The sequence below is a fragment of the Myxozyma melibiosi genome (genome assembly GCF_037950935.1).
Source record: "Myxozyma melibiosi strain Phaff 52-87 chromosome Unknown BZA70scaffold_2, whole genome shotgun sequence".
Lineage (NCBI taxonomy): Eukaryota > Fungi > Ascomycota > Lipomycetes > Lipomycetales > Lipomycetaceae > Myxozyma > Myxozyma melibiosi.
Window position 1 is genome coordinate 773,280 of NW_027042916.1, and position 17,404 is coordinate 790,683.

The 17,404-nt window shown below is 54.5% G+C and overlaps 4 protein-coding genes across 4 annotated transcripts; 3 read left to right on the forward strand and 1 right to left on the reverse strand.

The window, feature by feature from the left end:
* The first annotated feature begins 339 nt into the window (after nt 1–339).
* Nucleotides 340–4,013, forward strand: BZA70DRAFT_309599 (WD repeat-containing protein 5B). Its single transcript, XM_064914889.1, has 3 exons — nt 340–962; nt 1,075–1,775; nt 1,843–4,013. The coding sequence occupies exons 1-3, from the start codon at nt 542–544 to the stop codon at nt 3,850–3,852; spliced, it is 3,132 nt and encodes a 1,043-aa protein (XP_064769814.1). The 5' UTR covers nt 340–541; the 3' UTR covers nt 3,853–4,013.
* On the reverse strand, nt 4,014–5,607 carry BZA70DRAFT_275061 (mitochondrial resolvase Ydc2). Its single transcript, XM_064912083.1, has 2 exons — nt 5,418–5,607; nt 4,014–5,343 (listed from the first exon to the last, which is right to left on the reverse strand). The coding sequence occupies exons 1-2, from the start codon at nt 5,494–5,496 to the stop codon at nt 4,184–4,186; spliced, it is 1,239 nt and encodes a 412-aa protein (XP_064769815.1). The 5' UTR covers nt 5,497–5,607; the 3' UTR covers nt 4,014–4,183.
* A 2,827-nt stretch (nt 5,608–8,434) lies between these two features.
* On the forward strand, nt 8,435–9,359 carry BZA70DRAFT_266193 (meiotically up-regulated gene 113-domain-containing protein; the record flags this gene model as incomplete). Its single annotated transcript, XM_064911011.1, has 2 exons — nt 8,435–8,912; nt 8,974–9,359. The coding sequence occupies 2 exons, from the start codon at nt 8,435–8,437 to the stop codon at nt 9,357–9,359; spliced, it is 864 nt and encodes a 287-aa protein (XP_064769816.1).
* Nucleotides 9,360–13,076: 3,717 nt separating this feature from the next.
* On the forward strand, nt 13,077–16,074 carry BZA70DRAFT_275072 (T-complex protein 11-domain-containing protein). Its single transcript, XM_064912084.1, has one exon. It carries the CDS (start codon nt 13,200–13,202, stop codon nt 15,597–15,599), a length of 2,400 nt encoding a protein of 799 aa, XP_064769817.1. The 5' UTR covers nt 13,077–13,199; the 3' UTR covers nt 15,600–16,074.
* Nucleotides 16,075–17,404: the final 1,330 nt, after the last annotated feature.

The window sequence follows — 17,404 nt, forward strand, 5'->3', positions numbered from 1 at the left end:
AATCAAGAACCAAGGGTGCTGCCACGAACTGACAGGCGCCTACGGTCTGAATTTCACCTGTAAACTCTGAGACAACTGAACGAACTCTGCGAGAATTGTCTGCGCTGCGAAACAGCGACATGGCTCGAGGCAGACCGCCAAGCAGGCAGACCTCAATCGTCTTTCTCCTGCCTTCTGCTTCTGCGCACAACGTACACTCTCCGACCCAATACCCTGCTCTAATCACCCTCACAAACACACTGCACTCCTCCGATCTCAAACACCTCCAATATCCCGTCCGTAGGCCGCCTGCTCTCCCGCAGCTGATAACCGCGTAGCTTATGCGGGGGACCTGAAACCCTAGCCCGCTTATTGCTGATTGCGGGCAAACGCCCTCTCGAACCCGCCTCGAGCGCCCCGCGTCTGCCTTCACCACTCCGCCTCGTCTTCCTGTACTTCCCACCCTTCCCCAGCCTCCTCATCCATCCCTCTCCTCTCCTTCTTCTATCCTTCCCCCGTTCTCCAAACCCTCTTTCACTTGGCCACTTGGCCTTCCGCAGCCATGGTCCGCAAGACTTCCCGCAAGATCTCGTACCTGCTGGCCTCCGACTCGAGCCACAATGGCCACACCCTCGGCGTAAACTCCATCGCCGTCGACCCCAATCCGTCCGCTGCGATCTCCGGCATGCTCTACACCGCCGGCCGCGATGGTATGGTCATGTCCTGGGAACTCGAGCAAATGAACCTGCGCACGCCGCCCTACATCTCCATCGACGACCTCGATTCTGCCGCCCTGAACACCGTCGCGGAGGAAGAGCCGACCGAGGCGGCGCCCCCGGCTGCCAGCGCAAACGCAGATTCTGCTCCACCCGCGAATGGCACAGGCACAAACAAGCCGGTCGGAAAGTCGACATTTCGCTCGAAAATACAGCTTCATACCCATTGGGTCAACGACATTGCGCTCGTGAACAACTACCAATCAGGCAAGCTTATCTCCATATCCTGATTCTCTGCGGATGCGATACAATCCTCGCCTCTATCACTGACAATCTACATCGGATCGAGCTAACCTGTCAAATTTTTAATCCGCTTCAGTCATCTCATGCTCTTCTGACCTCACAGTAAAACTATGGAACCCCCGCACCGACGCACAGTCTACGATCGGACATCACCACGACTTTGTAAAGTGTCTTGCCGTCGAGAGCCAGGCAGCCGACTGGGTTGCCTCCGGCTCTCTTGACCGCAAAGTCATTCTCTGGGATATTAATTGCGGCGGCGAAAAGCTGCAGATCGACGTCGGCAACAAGGGCAACAACTCCAAAGGCTCAGTCTACGCCCTCGGAATCGGCGGAGCCGGCGGTTCAATCATCGGCTCGGGCGGTCCGGACTCGATCGTCAGACTATGGGACCAGCGCAACGGCGAGAGCATCGTCAACTTTGTGGGACATACCGACAACATTCGCTCGATCCTGGTCAACAAAGCGGGTAATCTCGTGCTCACGGCCTCGTCGGACTCGACTATCAAGCTGTGGTCGATTACCGCCGGCCGCCTGATGCACACGCTCAATATGCACGATTCATCGGTCTGGTCGCTGCACTCGGATCATCCAAACTTGGAGGTTTTCCACTCTTCCGATCGCTCCGGTATGGTGGTCAAGACTGACATGCGGGGAATTTCAGAGGCAGAGGATAGTCTTAGCGTGTTGGTCTGCAACGAGCATCAGGGTGTATCAAAGGTCGTCGCCTCGGGCGACTATCTCTGGACCGCTACTGCCAACTCACGTATTCACAGATGGGTATGTTTTTTTTCCAAACTCTCTATCATAATTCATCTACTCGAATAATCTAACGATATCTGCACAGCGCGACGTCGACACAACATCAACAACAATTCACACCCAACGCCAGCAGCGCATGCGTCGTCGATCAAGCGCCAGTTTTCTGCAACCCCCGCCGCAATCGACCTCGCTACTGCGCCAAGCCGCGGCCGCGAACATCGCTCCCTCACAGATCCCGGCCGCGTCTCTGATCAACCTCAACGGCGGGTTCAACAGCGCGCTCGACGGGGCCGACGACGCGGCCTCGGTCAATGGGACAATCATCAACCACAGTCTGCATCGGTCGGATTCTAACTCGACGAGCACGAACACGGCCGGGCTGTCTGCGGGCGCGGCGGCGGCGGACCCGCTGCGGCATAACCCCGAGGAGACGATCGAGGGCCAGACAGGTCTGATTAAGCACATCCTGCTCAATGACCGAAGGCGGGTCCTTACGGTTGATACTGCCGGCGAGGTCATGCTCTGGGATCTGGTGAAGTGCGTGATGGTCAAGTCGTTTGGCAGCCGCGATATCGAGGATGTGGCGGACGAGATCAACACGTTTGAGACGATGACGAACTGGTGCCAGGTCAACACGCGCACGGGTCAGCTCTCTGTGGTGTTGGAAGAATCCTATGTGTTTGACGCCGAGATCTACGCGGACGAGATTGTGAGCGAGCTGCCGCCCCAACCGCAGGCGCCGCAAGGCGGCCAGATCGAGTTCCGCGACGATCAGCGCATAAACGTGGGGAAATGGATCCTGCGAAACCTGTTTGCGAACCTGATCGAGACCGAGATCAAGCGCGACGACGAATACCGACAGACCAAGCGGCGCCAGATCATCGAGTCGCAGCAGAACGGGGCCATGCGTCGCGTGCCGCCGGGCCAGCTGTCGTTTTCGCAGATGACGCCGTGGTCGGAGGGGCCGCGGACGGCGGGCGCGAACGGGTCGTCGATACCGCTGCAGACGCCGGGGCTGGTTATTGGACTTGCGACGCCGGCGCCGGCGTATAATCCGAACGGAGGGCATCAGCTACTGAACGGGGACGACGGCAAGAACCCGCTTTCGCCTGTTAATGGGACGGTTGTGACGGATTACTTTTCGTCTGCGGTGCCGGTGCCGCAAGTCTCTGCGCCGGCCGCGGCCGCGCTCTCAAATACACCCGCGTCATCCGATCTCGCGTTTCCGTCGACGGACGCAACACCCACCAGCCCCATCAACGGAACCAACAACATCGACAGCAACGGCGACGCAGGGGATAACCTTTCCAGCTCGAGCTCGCTGATGGGCCGGCTGCGGTCGTTTGGAAAAGGGAAACTGAGCCGGACGGCGTCGATGGCTGATTCTCGGGGCGTCGATGGACCGAACGGGGCCGCGGCGGCGGGAGGCGCAGCCGGCGCGGGTGCGGATGGCGTGCTGACGCCGGTGGAGGAAGCAAAGAATGAGCCGGCGTATGATGATACGCTGGCTGGTGTCTTGCAAAAGGTACGGCACGAGTACGACAAGAGCGAGTCCTACGGCACGTCCGGGATATCGGTGGCGCCCGCGAGCGAGACGCCGATCGTGAGGTTACCAGCCGAGACCGCGATCATCATTTCCGAGCAACGAGTGGACGCGGGGGGCACGGTTGACTTGTACCGCGGCACGGTCGCGAGCTGCGGCAAGTACGACGACGTCGGGATTCTCGAGGACGCGGCGCCGGGGTGGCTTGCTGAGTTCTTGCTGCTGAACAAGATCCCCAGCAAAGAGCTTGTGAAGGTGAGTTTTGTGCTGCAGCCGTACGAGGACAAGCTTCCCGCACTGCCGAACGGCAACGCGCGATTGAACGCGTACCGCATGCTGCGGGCGAAGAAGATCCTCGGGTACGTCGAGGAGAAGCTGGACGGCGCGCAGGTGCCGGAGAAGGGCAAGTATAGCAGGCCCGAGGAGTGGCTGGAGTTGGTGTGTCAGGGACAGGTGCTGGATAATGTGTATACGCTTGCGACGATCCGGGCGCGGATTTGGCGGCAGGGCGGCGATGTTTTGTTGTTGTATAGACGGAAACAGAAGGCGTGAAGCCTATATATTTTTACATCTCATCTTGTTTTGATCTGTTTGTGTTTTTGCATCATCGTTATCGAGTTCCGACCTAGGTGATTTTTCTTTGTGTTTTTGTTAAAAAAAGGTTGGTAATAGTTATTGTGGAGGTGGTTGATTTTGTTTGATATGTAGTCCCTGTATTTTTTCATTTTTGAATTAGAAATGATGCGGACGACAAAAACACTCATTATTTAACTATGCATTTCAAAAAGCACCAAAGTGATGTAACAAAAACAGAATCAATCCCAACACCGTGCAAATGCACATCTCTCACCACGACCCACAAACAACCAAAAGAGCAAGAAAGTTACACCGAAAGCATAGCCTCCTCATGCCTCGCGCACAGCTCGCGATTCAAGCTCTCGAGATCGTCGCCGGCCTTGAGCGCGCGCGCGAGCTGGTACTGGTGCTGCTGCCACTCGATGAACGCGACGCCCTGCAGGAGCGAGTCTGCGAGGTCGTCGAGTTTGAATTTGGCGGGCGGGTGCAGGAAGCGGTCGTCTTCTTGCTGCTGGTGCTGAGAGAGAAGAGGGGTGGGGTCTGTCAGGGGTTTGGATTTTGATTTGGGGGGTTTCTTTGTGTTGAATTGCATGGCGAGCGGGATTGTGTCTGGGGAAAACACGACGTGGGCACAGGAATCTGGACTTTTGGCCGTCACGTTCTCGGTCCACTTCTTGACCAGCGCGACTTTCGCCGCTTTCGAAAGCGCATACGTAGATCCCGCGCTCTTACTCTTCCTGCTCTTCTTCTTCTCCGTCGCTGTTGCTGCTTCAGCGTCGGGCGTCTCGGCTTTCTTCTCGCTGCGGATCCAATACGCCTTCGTCGTGCTCGGCAACACGTCGCATACAGACGCTCTTAACCGCCCCTGTCTGTTAAGCGCGACAAACACGCCCTGCAACGCGCTCTCAAACATATTAATCCTCAGCGTCCACTCGATCACCGCGTGGCCGCCGCCGCTGCGGAGTCGCTGGCGTTCAAAGATGATCACGTCCGGCTCGTACCGCGGGAGCAGGGTTTCGGCGAATAAGTCGTACGCGACGGCGGCGGCTTGGGCGGATGAGAATGCGCTGATGTTGATTAGGGACGGAGATGCGGGGGTGTCGGTGGGTGCGGGGGAGGGGGAGAGGGAGGGGAAGGAGGATTGGATGATGTCGGCGACGGACCAGGCTGCGAGCAGAGGACGCGGGGAGGACAGAGGATCTGTGGATGCGGGCCGCGGGGGAAGGTCGAGGACGGAGTAGGAGAAGTTGCGAAGACCTAGGTCGATTGAGAGGACGCGGTAGGAACGTCTGGATGCGGAGCCGGCTGCGTGGTCGGCGGCGGAGGAGAATGTGGAGAGCGAGGATCTGGCGGAGGTGGATGCTGGTGTGGATGAGGACGAGGATGGGGATGAGGATGGGGGATTGAAGAACGGGGAGATGGCGTGGGTGATGTTTGCGGCTAGGATTGCTTTTGTGTATGATGGACCTGGCGTGTCGTGGTTAGTACTCGTGAATCAACGAAATCGTGAGGGGAATACAGAAATGAGCAGGTTGGCATACTAAGACCACATAGTCGAGCCAGCGATTTCAGCGTGGCGCAAGGTAACCGCTGCAACGTATCCAGCGCACTCGTACTCATCCTCTCTTCTCTTTCTCTTCTTCTTCTTCTTCTTTTCTTCTTCTTCTTCTTCTTCTATGCCAAAACTCAAGCACAAGCTTCACCACCGTCTATCGCAACAATCTTCCCGACAGTCTCAATCTCGAAAAAGTAAACAAAACCAAATCACGTGGATGCGGCTCAGATGTGTTTTCTGTTGTCCGAGGAAAAGTAGGGTAGGGTTCCTGTTTGGGCGGGTATAAAGCGGACTCGCTTTTTCTCGCGGCAATTTTTTTCTGGTGAAGATGAAGGTGAAGATATCTGTTGAAGAGGCCTGTTGAAGAGGCGGGAGATACTGTTTATACCCGATGAGTAGTGAGAGTTGAGTAGGTTTTGTTTTTTATTATTTGTTTTTCTTTTGTGGGACTAGGTATGAAGAATACAAAGACATCAGCAGCAGCAGCAGCAGGACTCGTTCACTACGCAACACACTCCATCGCCAGACGAGAGACGATCTCTTCTTTTGATACTCGTTTATACACACAGAATATACCCATACAAGATGGTGACCACTGAGCTCCTTTTCTGTTTCTTGTCCTGTTTCTTCGGTCCGCCGTAGACACACTCACCTCTCACCCTCCACCGAAAGAAACAACAAGAAACACCCCCCAACGACTCTATCGAAGATCCAAGTTTCCATTCTCCATGAGCTTTCGGATTCATAACTGAGTCAAAATCAACCCCACGAGCGCTCTCCTTCAAAAAATAGGAGAGAGCTCGCTCTTTGAATTAGAAACTTGATTTTTTACGCACGATTGAATTGGTTTCTTTTTCTTTATTTTATGAGATTTATAAGTTTCATGAGGGAGATACATTTTTTTCTGTTTTTTTCCTGTTTTTTAGAGATAGTATGGTAGAATAAATGTGGTTGATTGAAAAAGAAATGAGGGTATGCGAGCTAGTAAAACATAAAGCGCGGCATTCCCCTCCTCCTCCTCTCCCCTCTACACATCTCACGACTCGAAGTGTCGTCAACCGTCCGCCGTACACTAAATACTCACAAATAATAATGGCACTCCCGGACCCCGCCGCGCGTACTCCTGGCAACGGCGTCAACGACGGTGACAGCACCAGCACCCCGCGGCAGCAGGTGCCGCCAGCGGTTTCTGTGCCGGTTGAGGGGTGTGCGGATGACGAGGTTGTGAAGATCTGGGGAAGTTTGGTGACGCAGTACGAGGTAAGAAGAAAAGAATTTACAGGAGAGTGAGGGGTTGGGGGCTTGAGGAGAAGAAGGAGGGGGCTGACTCTTGAGTGTAGAAATTTCACGGGTTGCAGACGGAGGGGAGGAGTGAGAAGGAAGGGGAGACAGGGGCAGGAGATAGCTGATCGGATGCTACAGAGCAGTTTGCTGTAGCTATGAGCTGAGCTCAGTGCGAAGTTCAAAGAGACTCGAGACTAAAACTAGTCTTCGCTTTTGGCAGCTTGCTGCAGGAAGTAAACAGAATAGTTTAGCGAGGGTGAGAGAGAGAGCGCCAGAAGAGTAAGGAAGGAAGCACACGCGCACGCTGCAAGTCGGATACGAAAGAGAGGGGGATGATCTACGCCATTGCATGCGCTGCGCTATTATCCAACGACTCGGGACGGTTGAGAAAACGGGAATAGCGCGCGCGTGCAGAGAGCAAGGAGACGTTCGGTCATGCGATGGCAGCGGTGGCCCAGGCAAAAGGGAAGAAGGAAGACAAAGACCCGCGAGCCGAGCAGAGCCAGCCGAGGAGAGCCAGAGCCAAGCACCGCGAGCGCAGACATGTGCGAGAAGCAGAGCAAAAAAAACCCGCCTGGATCTGGGCGGCTGGCGTTTGGATTTGCTTTTCGTTTCTTTTGGTAAATACAAATGTGAAATATGATTGTTATTTACTTTTTTCTTGCCTTATTTCGCATGTATTCTACCGCGTGTGTGTCGACACAGGCAAGAAAGCAATCGCTAGCGAGCGAGGACACCGCACATATCGTCGGTTGAGACATATCGGCAAGCAACTCTTCAACTGCTGCAGCCTGCGAGGAGTCGCTGCTGCTGCTGCTGCTGCTGCTGCGCATGACTAACGTGTCAAGTGTTATGTGATATAGCCCCATTTACAGCGCCCAGACGGGCGTTGATATGATAAATGATATTGATAGCGCGCTGCAGATCGTGCTCGCGTTCTGTTGTTACCCTCTTATTACTCAGATATTCCTTACATCCACCCAGATACAGCGCATTTCCACGCCAGCAGGCAGATGTTGATTAGTTTACGTACTTTCTACAATCAAGCGCATCTTACTAATACCCATCCGCGCACCGCACTGCACTTCACAGAAAAAGACAGAACCCACCTCCGTCCTTCTCTGCATTTACCGAATTCGGCACCGGCCCCGTCGGCCACCCGGCGACCCTGCGACTCGCGCGCTGGGTTACGTAAGATGACGTTTTACCCGCATTAAGGTTCTTCCATGCGGCGCGCGCGGTGTCGCCCCAAAGCCAGTTTGCTGGATCGTTTACGTTTCTCTGCCGTTTCCCGTTTACCGTCGGAAGAGAATGTCGACACGTTCTTTTTCTCGCGCGGTGGGTGCTGGATCTGGGTTCCGACCTTTCTTTTTTTATTTATGGAGGTTGGTGGTGTGAGTTGAGGCGTGGACTGGTTTCGTATGCTCAGATCTGGAAGGGCCAGGGCCTGAGTGCTGGTCCCGATATCTGTCGTGGTGATCGATGGGGTTCGTGTGCCCTGCCCAGCCACCCCGCCCCCACATCATCTTCATCTACAATCCTCTTTGTCTTCTTCCCCCCTCGCGCCTATGAATGACAAGATCTGACTCCAAGCACCACCACCACCACCACCCTCATCCTCATCCTCATCAGCAGCATCAGCAGCCGAGGAAGAATGATGACCAGCAAAAGAAGCAATGCGCGGGACTCGCAAAGTCGACGGGGAAGCAGTGTCGACATATGGTCTTCGTTCAGACGCGCGCAGAGTTGAGCGGCGACGTGTATTGCCGGCAGCATCTGTACCAGAAAATTGAGAGGTCTGATGGGGTTGGAGATGCTGCGATTCGTGCTTTTAGAGGGAGGGAGAAGGGAGATCAAAAGCGAGAAAAGCAAATGCCGTACAACGACATTAAGCCACTCCACCACCAGCACCAGCAGAAAAATAAACGCAGCGTACTCTCCAAAGCTCTATCCAAACTTGCTCGCCTGGTCTTCTGCTGCACCAATCCCACCTCCGACCGTCGTTCGTCGTCCAAAGAGATCGCCGCTGCTCGTCCGTCGACTTCTGCATCAACAGCAGTAGTTGATCCCTACACGATCTCCCCACAGACGCGCGCGCGGTATACGAAACTACTCGCAGCCGAGCTCAACAAGCCGATTTCGCAAGCGGATGAGGCGGGATACATCTACATCTACGAATTGCAGCCGTCCAAACCCCGTACGTCCTCTTTCTACTTTCCCGCGCGCACTATCGACGCCGTACGCTAACTTCTTTCCAGACGACCGAGCAAACCTCGACGCCAACGCGCTACTCTTTCTCAAAATCGGGCGGACAGTAAACGTACCCCGCCGAATCGAGCAATGGTCACGGCAGTGCTCGCACGCCGTGCTTCTGACCGGCCACTTCCCCTCGCCGCCGCCGCCCACCGCGGCCCACGCAAAAGGCGCGAAATGCGCGGCCGTGCACCGCGCCGAGCGATTGATCCATCTCGACCTGCGCAGCCGGTTCGCGTGCTCTGCTACGGATGAGGGGTTTACGGTTGCCGCGTGCGCGGGATGCGGGAGGAGACATACGGAGTGGTTTGCGGTGAGGAGACGGGATGCGCATTTGGTGGTTGAGAGTATTGGGCGGTGGGTTGAGTATGTGGGGGTTGTGGAGATGTAGAGGTTGCGGTTAGATCTAGACAATTGCTAAATATCACCTATCTCTAATTTCTGAATCGGAGTTGGTGAGACAATAGGCGCTGTGGATCAAGTGTCTTGGCCATTGTCGAGTAATCATTGAGGCTGTGGCCCTCAATTAGAAGCTGCAAGGCGAAATCCGACGGCTGCGCAGGGCTGCGTCGAATAAATTGTATTAAGAAAGAGTGGAGATGCATATAGACTAGACGAGGGATAGAAAGCAAGGCGCATCGCCGACGCCGAAGAGGGCGGTGGGTGGAAAGAAGAGGTGCAGAGTAACCCTAAAGAGGGAAGTGGGCGCGCATCGACAGAACGAGACAGAGGCAGGCTCGAGAGTGGATGTATTAAACATTAATGCATAATTGTAGGATTAGTTGTAAGAAAAATAAATAAAAACAAAGCAAAAGCAGAGTCGAGTCTCGAGCGAGAGAATGAGAGGGCAGAGGGCGGATGAGTAAGAGGAAGAGGGTTTGCGTCTTCGGAGACGGCGACGATATCCGACGGAAGGCGAAGCCGCCGAGACATGTCTTGATCCAGAGCTGGGATGTTGCTGTTGCTAAGAAGTGAAGGAGTAATACGAGTGCTGTTATATTATGTCAAACTACATCAGGCAGTAGAAAAGTAAAAGTAGGGAAGTAAACAGTGCTCGACGGCCGGCATCGTAAACGAGATCAGATTCGTATCTGCACAGAAGGGTGACGATGTGCAGCTAGCTCGAACTGAGATAGTATTCGCTCAGAGTAAGGAGTAGAGGTTTGTGATGAATCAACTATGAAATCAGAGATCGATCTACGTCGTCGTCCTCGTCCTCGTCCTCGTAGTCAGACAGGAAAAAGAAAGAATACGACACGCAAACGGAAGAGTTCTGGAAGCGAAGAGCAGAAGAAATGTGTCGCATGAGAGTGTGACTGCGCAGCAGACCGCAGCCCGCAGCCCGCGTTTGCCGCGAACTAGCAGATCGTCAACAGCAGAATTAATAGAGAGCCATGTGACGACGCCGCCGCCTTCGTGCCCTGCCCGGGCCGTCTAGCGAGCGAGAGGCGTAAGCAAAGGCGGTCGTCAGCTGGGTTAGTGCACGGCGCCGGGGTCGTGAAGAATAGAAGACGAGGTCGCCGGCGAGCGGCAGTCCACGTGACCTGGGCGAAACCTTTTTTCATTCATATCCGGTGGCGTCGGGCGGAGCGGATGACACCTGCCCCGCGGACGCCGAAGGCCGTGGATTGTGTGTGTGGGTGGGTGGGTGTGTGTGTGTATGAGGGTGGAGGTGTGAGGGTGTGAAGGTGTGGAGGTGTATGAAGGTGCTGAGGAGGGGTTGTGTATTCTTGCGTAGTATGGAAGTGCAGGTACTATACTAGAGAGGCAACACGATACTACGAGTGCAAGTGCACTAGAATGCGAAAGGGAAGAGAGAGATTACATAAATAAAACCTGCACCTATCATAACAATCGCAATATGTTTTTCCAAAGCTATTTCTAAAACAAGAGCGGAGGCCCTGGCGAATATGGTCGAGAAGATAGGCAAAGGCCCGGTTGGGACTGACTAATTTGGCGTCGCAAAAATAAAAATAAAAATAAAAAAAGTAAGTCAGCGCTTAATTGCCTTTTTGAGCAACTGCTCGTTTGCTCGCTCGCGCACCTTCCTCAGGCCCGGTCCCGGCTGATGTCACTTGCAACTCTTTTATGTCCTCCGAGCAGCCGGCGTTCGCATATCGCGAATTGCTCGGGCACTGTCTGTGCTTGCGGATTAACGCTCCAAGAGGGGTTCGATCCCCGATTGTGGATCCCGCGCGCAGGCCTCGGTTAGGTGGTGGTTGTGGTTGTGGTTGAGGTCGCCGTCGTCGTCGTCGTTGTCGTTGTGTCGTGCGTGCGTGCTCGGATGGCATCCGTCGACGTTTGCTCTTGCTGTTGATGATAATGCTGCTGCTGCTGCTGCTGCTGCTGCTGCTGCTCGTGAGGACACGCGAGCACGCGTGTTTGTTGTCGTTTCAAGATGCTCCGCGTAGCCTGCTGGTGTTGATAACCCCTCCACCAACATCAGCATCCATCATCACCGCAATCACTACACGAGCACTACAATAAAACACAATAAAACACAATACGCCTACAGCCACCGAAGCATGTAACACAGCAGCAGGATATTATCCACGTCTAGATAAAATGAAGGCACGAAAGCCCAGGAAAAAGCAACTGTGGGTCCGCCGCACGGATAACGCACGAACTGTTGCGGTATAAAAGCTTATCATCTGCACTGCGTGGTGCTGCGTGGGTGCCGGGAGTGTAGGGGTGCGTGTGGTTTGGACTGCTGAGAGGTATATTATCAGATATATAGATAGATGAGTGTTGAAGAGAAGAATGGCGCAGAGAGGTAGAGAAGATAGAGAGAAGAAGTCCACGAAGGAAGCAGACGAGCGGAGTAAGGTTGAGTGGTTTAAGCGAGCCTGGTTTCTTGGGTCGCAAAAGGGACGTAGGAGTAGATGAGAGAGAGAACGAGAGCGAAGATGAAAAGGTAGAAAGGGTGCAACGCCGACGAAGCCGGTGCATCGCGAAAAAGTATCAATCGAGCTGAGCGTATGGATGGCTATAGTCGACGGATATGTCCGGAGCGGTTTATAGAACGCAGAGAACCTCGGCACAGGGAAGACTGGAACAAATACGATTATAGAACGCAGATTAGGTCGGTTCGAGGTCTACGTACGTACATGAACAAGACAGTGCGCGGGCGTAGATAGAGGACTTACGACGGTTGAGCTCCACCGGAGGAGAAGAGAGATTAAGGGCCGGCCAGCCCCGGCAGCGGATATGGCTTGCCGTCGACAGGTCTATGCTTGAGAAATAACGAGAGCAAGAGGAAGAGGGAGAGGAAGTCAGAGCTGGCTAGAGGACGGCTGATGGAAAGTCTAACGGCCGAGGGAGATATCGAGACAGGTCGACGTTGAGAGAGCAGGTAGAGCAGGTAGAGCAGGTAGAGCAGGTAGAGCAGAGCTGAGCTGAGGGATATCAGAAAAGGTGACAAGGAAACGGAGCTAAGTGGGCGAGACCAAGAGAGACAAAGTAGCCGCCAGCGAATTAGAAGTAGACTATTTGAGATGGGGTTTAAATTAGGCCTGGTGGATTAGAAGCAGTCAAGAGAAGGCGTAGATGAAAGATGCAAGAATCCGCGCCGGTGGAAATAGAAGGGAAGCTTAAGAGGAGGATGGATGGAAGGTGCAGCCATAAACGAGCAGGTAACGCGCACTATTGTCGTTTTCTTTACTTTACTTGTAATTATTTATTGTTTAGTATTAAATAAATGTGTTTTTATAGGAAGTAAAAGACGAACCTCAACTCGGCATCCAGCGATATCTGCAACAGTACAGTATAGTGTATTTGCATACATCTCTACTCAACAACAACTATCATCACCATTACCAACACCCATCATCTCAAGTCGCTGTCGCCGTCCGTGCTCCGCGTGCCCTGGAACCGCAAGCACAGAGATGCCGCAAGCGGGCAAGCCGGCGGTCGGCGTTGAACGGCGGTGGCGATGTCTTCACGAGTCCCTCAGCCAACATCAACCAAACAAAATAAAAGAAAAAAATCTCTTTTCATCTCGCGCGACTCTGTGTCGCCTGCGTGGCGTCGGACCTGCGACTCGTCCGCGACTCTGCGCTCGTCACGCGCGCGGCCCATCACGAGAAATATAAGCAAAGCCAGTCCCACCCTCCACCGGCTCTCTTCTCTGCTTCCCCATATCTTCTCCGCCTGCTTCTTCCTCTATCGTATCTCCTGTCGTCTACCGCTCCATCTACCCCCCCTCCTCCCCCCCGCTGAGCGACTCAGCACCATGGACTCCAGACAACACTCACATGCCTCCCCTCAGCAGCAGCAGCAGCAACCCCAGCAGCCCCCGCAGCAGCCCGTCGTCCAGCATGCCGTCGCCGTACATCCCCATCCGAACCCGCGCCGACGCTCCTCCCTGCTCGCCGCTGCCGCTGCCGCCGCTGCCACAGACTGCCCCGCCATGAACTACCAGACCTGCGACCTCGAGCCCGCCGCTGCTGCTGCCGCCGCCGCCGCCGCCTCTGCCGCCGCTGCCACCACCACCCCTCCGTCCACCACCGCCTCTTCCACCACCACATCCTCCTCATCCTCCTCCTCAGCAGCCGCGTCCACCGCCGACGACCGCACCGACAACAAGCGCTCCTACACCGTCCCCGGCTCCGTCGCCAAACGCCTCAAGCTCGACCAAGACGTCGTCGTCGCCCCTGCCTCCCAGGCCTCGGCCGCGTCCGTCGTCTCTCTTCCTACCGTCGTCCCCATCTCGGTCTCCACTCCCGCCTCTCCCACTCCCTCACCCGCGCCCTCGCCCTCGCTCTCGCCCTCGCCCTCGCTCCGAGAATGCCACTCGCACTCTGAGATCTCTGTCGCTCCGGCCCAGCAGCAGCAGCAGAAGGAGCAGAAAGAGCCGCTCCCGCCGACCGCCTACCGCCGCATGCGCTCGAAATCTCTCCCCGACATCTCCCTGCTCACTCTCGCGCCTTCCGCCATCGACGACTGGGCGCCCAAGAAGCGCCGCCACCAGCACCGTCACCACCACCGCTCTCACAGACACCACCACCACAAGCACAGCAGCAGCAGCAAGCGACTCATCGACTCCCTGCGCGCCCCCTTCCCGCCTTCCTCCTCTACCTCCTCCTCCACCTCGACCACCACCACCTCCACCGCTCCTACTCTCTCCCCTCCCGCTCTCGCAAACGTCCCGCCTGTGAACGTGCAGGGCCTGCGCGAGCTCGACCTGCAAGAGATTTTCAAGAACCCGCAGCTGCGACACGACATTGTCTTTGACCCGCAGCTCCAGTTCCGACCAAACCTCGACGGCGAGCGCGGGCGCCACAAAAAAGCGCTCGCGGACCAGTACTGGCTCGGTGTTGCGCACGAGTGCGATGCGCTGGTGGCGGCGTACAGCACGCGCTCGCGCGGGTCCGATTCGCCGGTGGTGATTGACGCCGGGAGCAAGCTGGTCGGTATCATGTCCTCGCTCCGGGATATCCTGCTCAGCCTGCTTCCGCTGCGGGACTGCCCGCAGATCGAGCAGGTGCTGGATCTCGAGCTGCAGCTGCAGCAGCTGCGACACGGTGCGTTTGACTTTGTCAAGCTCGCGCAGTGGCTGGCGGGTATCTTCAAGTCGCACTGTGCGCCGATGCGCGACGCGTGGGTGGACCAGATGCTAGCCTGCATCGTCGACGGCGCGGCGACGAACGACTCGTCCAAGCTCGCCGAGGGCCTGCGTCTTGTGTTTACGATTCTCGAGGCGATGAAGCTCGACGTGGCCAACCACCAGATCCGCACGCTGCGGCCGCTCTTGGTCGAGACCGCGGTCGAGTTTGAGCAGGATTACTTTGCGCAGAGGGTTGCTTTGCGCAAGGTCGACGTGCGCCAGGCGGTTGATTGGTACAAGCGCGTGTACGAGAGCTTTGACTCGAAGCCGTCGTACATCGACGCCTTTGTCTCTGGTCTTGTCGGATTCTTTTCGTCGTCGGCGGCGAGCGCGGTGAGCGGCAGCAGCAACGAGTTTCCGGTGACGTTTGCGCTCGATGTGTCGAGACTGCGGTCGCTCAAGTCTGATATCGGCCAGATCTCGTGCTTGCTGCAGTGTCTGACGCTCTACCGCCAGCTGCTGGCCTCGTGCCAACCCGGCGCGACGCCCTCGCAGCAGGACATTGACCGGCTCAAATCCGAGCTGCTGATCCTCGTCGCCGACGACATCGAGACCACGTCGCCGACTTCCTCTTCCGCCGCGACCGCCGCCGCCGCGGTCGCCAGCAACACGCGCTGGCCCGCCAACGCCGAGTCGATCGCGCTGCAGATTGCGCGCCGCGTGAAGGAGCGGTTTCCCAGCAAAGGCCCTTCGTTGAACGCAATCATCGGGATCGCGACGCGCTGGCTGAACGCGAACCTCGCGAGCGGACCGGACGAGAAGAGTTACTCGACCGTGTACAAGCTTGTTGAGAAGCGTGTTCTGGAAGACGTCGAGAAGCGGGTGCGCGCGTGCTTCATGGGCGCTGCGGCAATTAAGACTTGCTCTACTGCTTCGACTGAGGAGGATAAAGACAAGGCAAAATCGCAGGCAGCCAAGGACGTTGCGCCTGAACTCACTATCCTCGCAGGCCGCATCTGTTTGCTCGGCGATTTCCACTGGAGCGTGTTTGCGGGCTACTACATCAGCGGCGTGAGCCACGAGTGAACGAAAAGTTTGACAGTTTACAGTGTATGTACATGAAGATGACGAAAACAAAAAAAGTTCTTCGTTTTGCCCGCTTGTCTCTTTTTTTTCTCTTTTTTTGTTTTTTACAATTTACTTTTTATATATCTGTTTATATATCTGGAACGGCGGCAGCGGTGTTTGGCTTTACTCTACTGTTTTTTTTTATATTTCTGCATTAAACAGGAACTCGGGATCACGGAGCGCTGGTATTATATCTCTATTTACTATACGATCATTTTTCTGTACATTTCTTCTTTCTCTATTTTCTTTATATATATATATATAGTTAGTTCTTTTTGTGTGTTCTGGATACAACCGGTGTTTTAGTTCTCGTTTTTGTTTTTGCTTGTTTTTTGTTTATGTTTTTTGTTTAAAGGACAAAATTGTATTATACAGGGAATTAATCGATATCATCTACCATACTCTCTTTCTCTTTAGTTTCTCGTGTTTGTGGATGAGGCGCGTAAATCAAATCATTGCCTAATCAGGAACTGTGATTGCCGAGCGGCGTTGAGAAACACGACGACGACAGTTTTTTTCTTGACGTGGCGATTACGAACGCGAGGGAAGAAAAAATTTGTTTGAGAGTAAAAATAGTAACTGATTGCGATTGCGTCTTTTTTTATTCTGTTGGTTGAAGATGTAGGTTTTCTGTTTAGTTAGAGGTCTATATATTGAAGTATTTTTGGGGGTGGTGGGGTCTTTGATGATGGTGATGATGATGATGATGAGAGGGTGGGTGTTGATTTATTTACTTATGCGAGCTTGGATTAGTTTGATAGCAGGAGATAGCAGTGTGTACACTATACTTTTATACAATACAATGAAAGTAATATAGATAAGCACCAGGACTTTTGAGGAAGTAGACTGTATTGTTTAGCCAATTAGTGAAATATCACCCATCCGACCCTCTTCTTGTGCAAGACAATGACAAGATGAAATATACAACAGTAAGCAAACCATTAGAGGAACTTGCATTCTAAAGCGCTGAATGCATGTGAATGCTGTTTAAACCAAAGATCAATTCCACGACATTTCATTCCACCATCCCAAATTCAGAAAACTAGAACGGCATACACGTAATATCACCAACAATCACCAAACAAACCAACAACTCATCTCAGACTACTTCCACCCCCTCTTCAATCGAGAATAATACTCATCCTCCTCATCCTCCTCATCATCTCTAAACCGCATCTCTTACAAACCCACGGGTCTCGTGTTTACGTCCTAAAACCTTATTTCGGTGGCAGCTGGGCTGGTTTGGGAGATGGTGGAGTTTTTCATGATTTCATGTTTTGATCCTGCTTCTGCTTCTTCAGTCTCTGTCTTGTTTTCCTTTTGTTTTGATATAGAGACCTTTTGTAAACCTTTCTATTTGTGAACAGCACCACAGATCAAACCTCGACAAAACAGATCACAAACAAAAAGGAAATACACAAATGGCATCAAACAACCGCCCACCACCACCCCGCCTAACACCAAACCGCTCTCCCGCGATCCTCGTCACAGACGTCCGTCCCGACTCCTCCACAAACGCAGAAGCAGCCGCCGCCGCCGCCGCTGCCGCCCGCAGATCAGGCTCTGCAGCTCTTTCCACCGCCTCCTCGACCGCATCCTCCGCCTCCTCCTCCGCGTCCGCGTCCGGTGCGGCAGCGGGCGCGGCGGCGGGGGGACAGCAGGCTTTGCTTCGGCAGACGCAGATCCCTACTCGTCGATACAGGGACGACATCCACGCCACCGACGACGACGACGCGGACTTTTTCACAGACGCACCCCGTCGC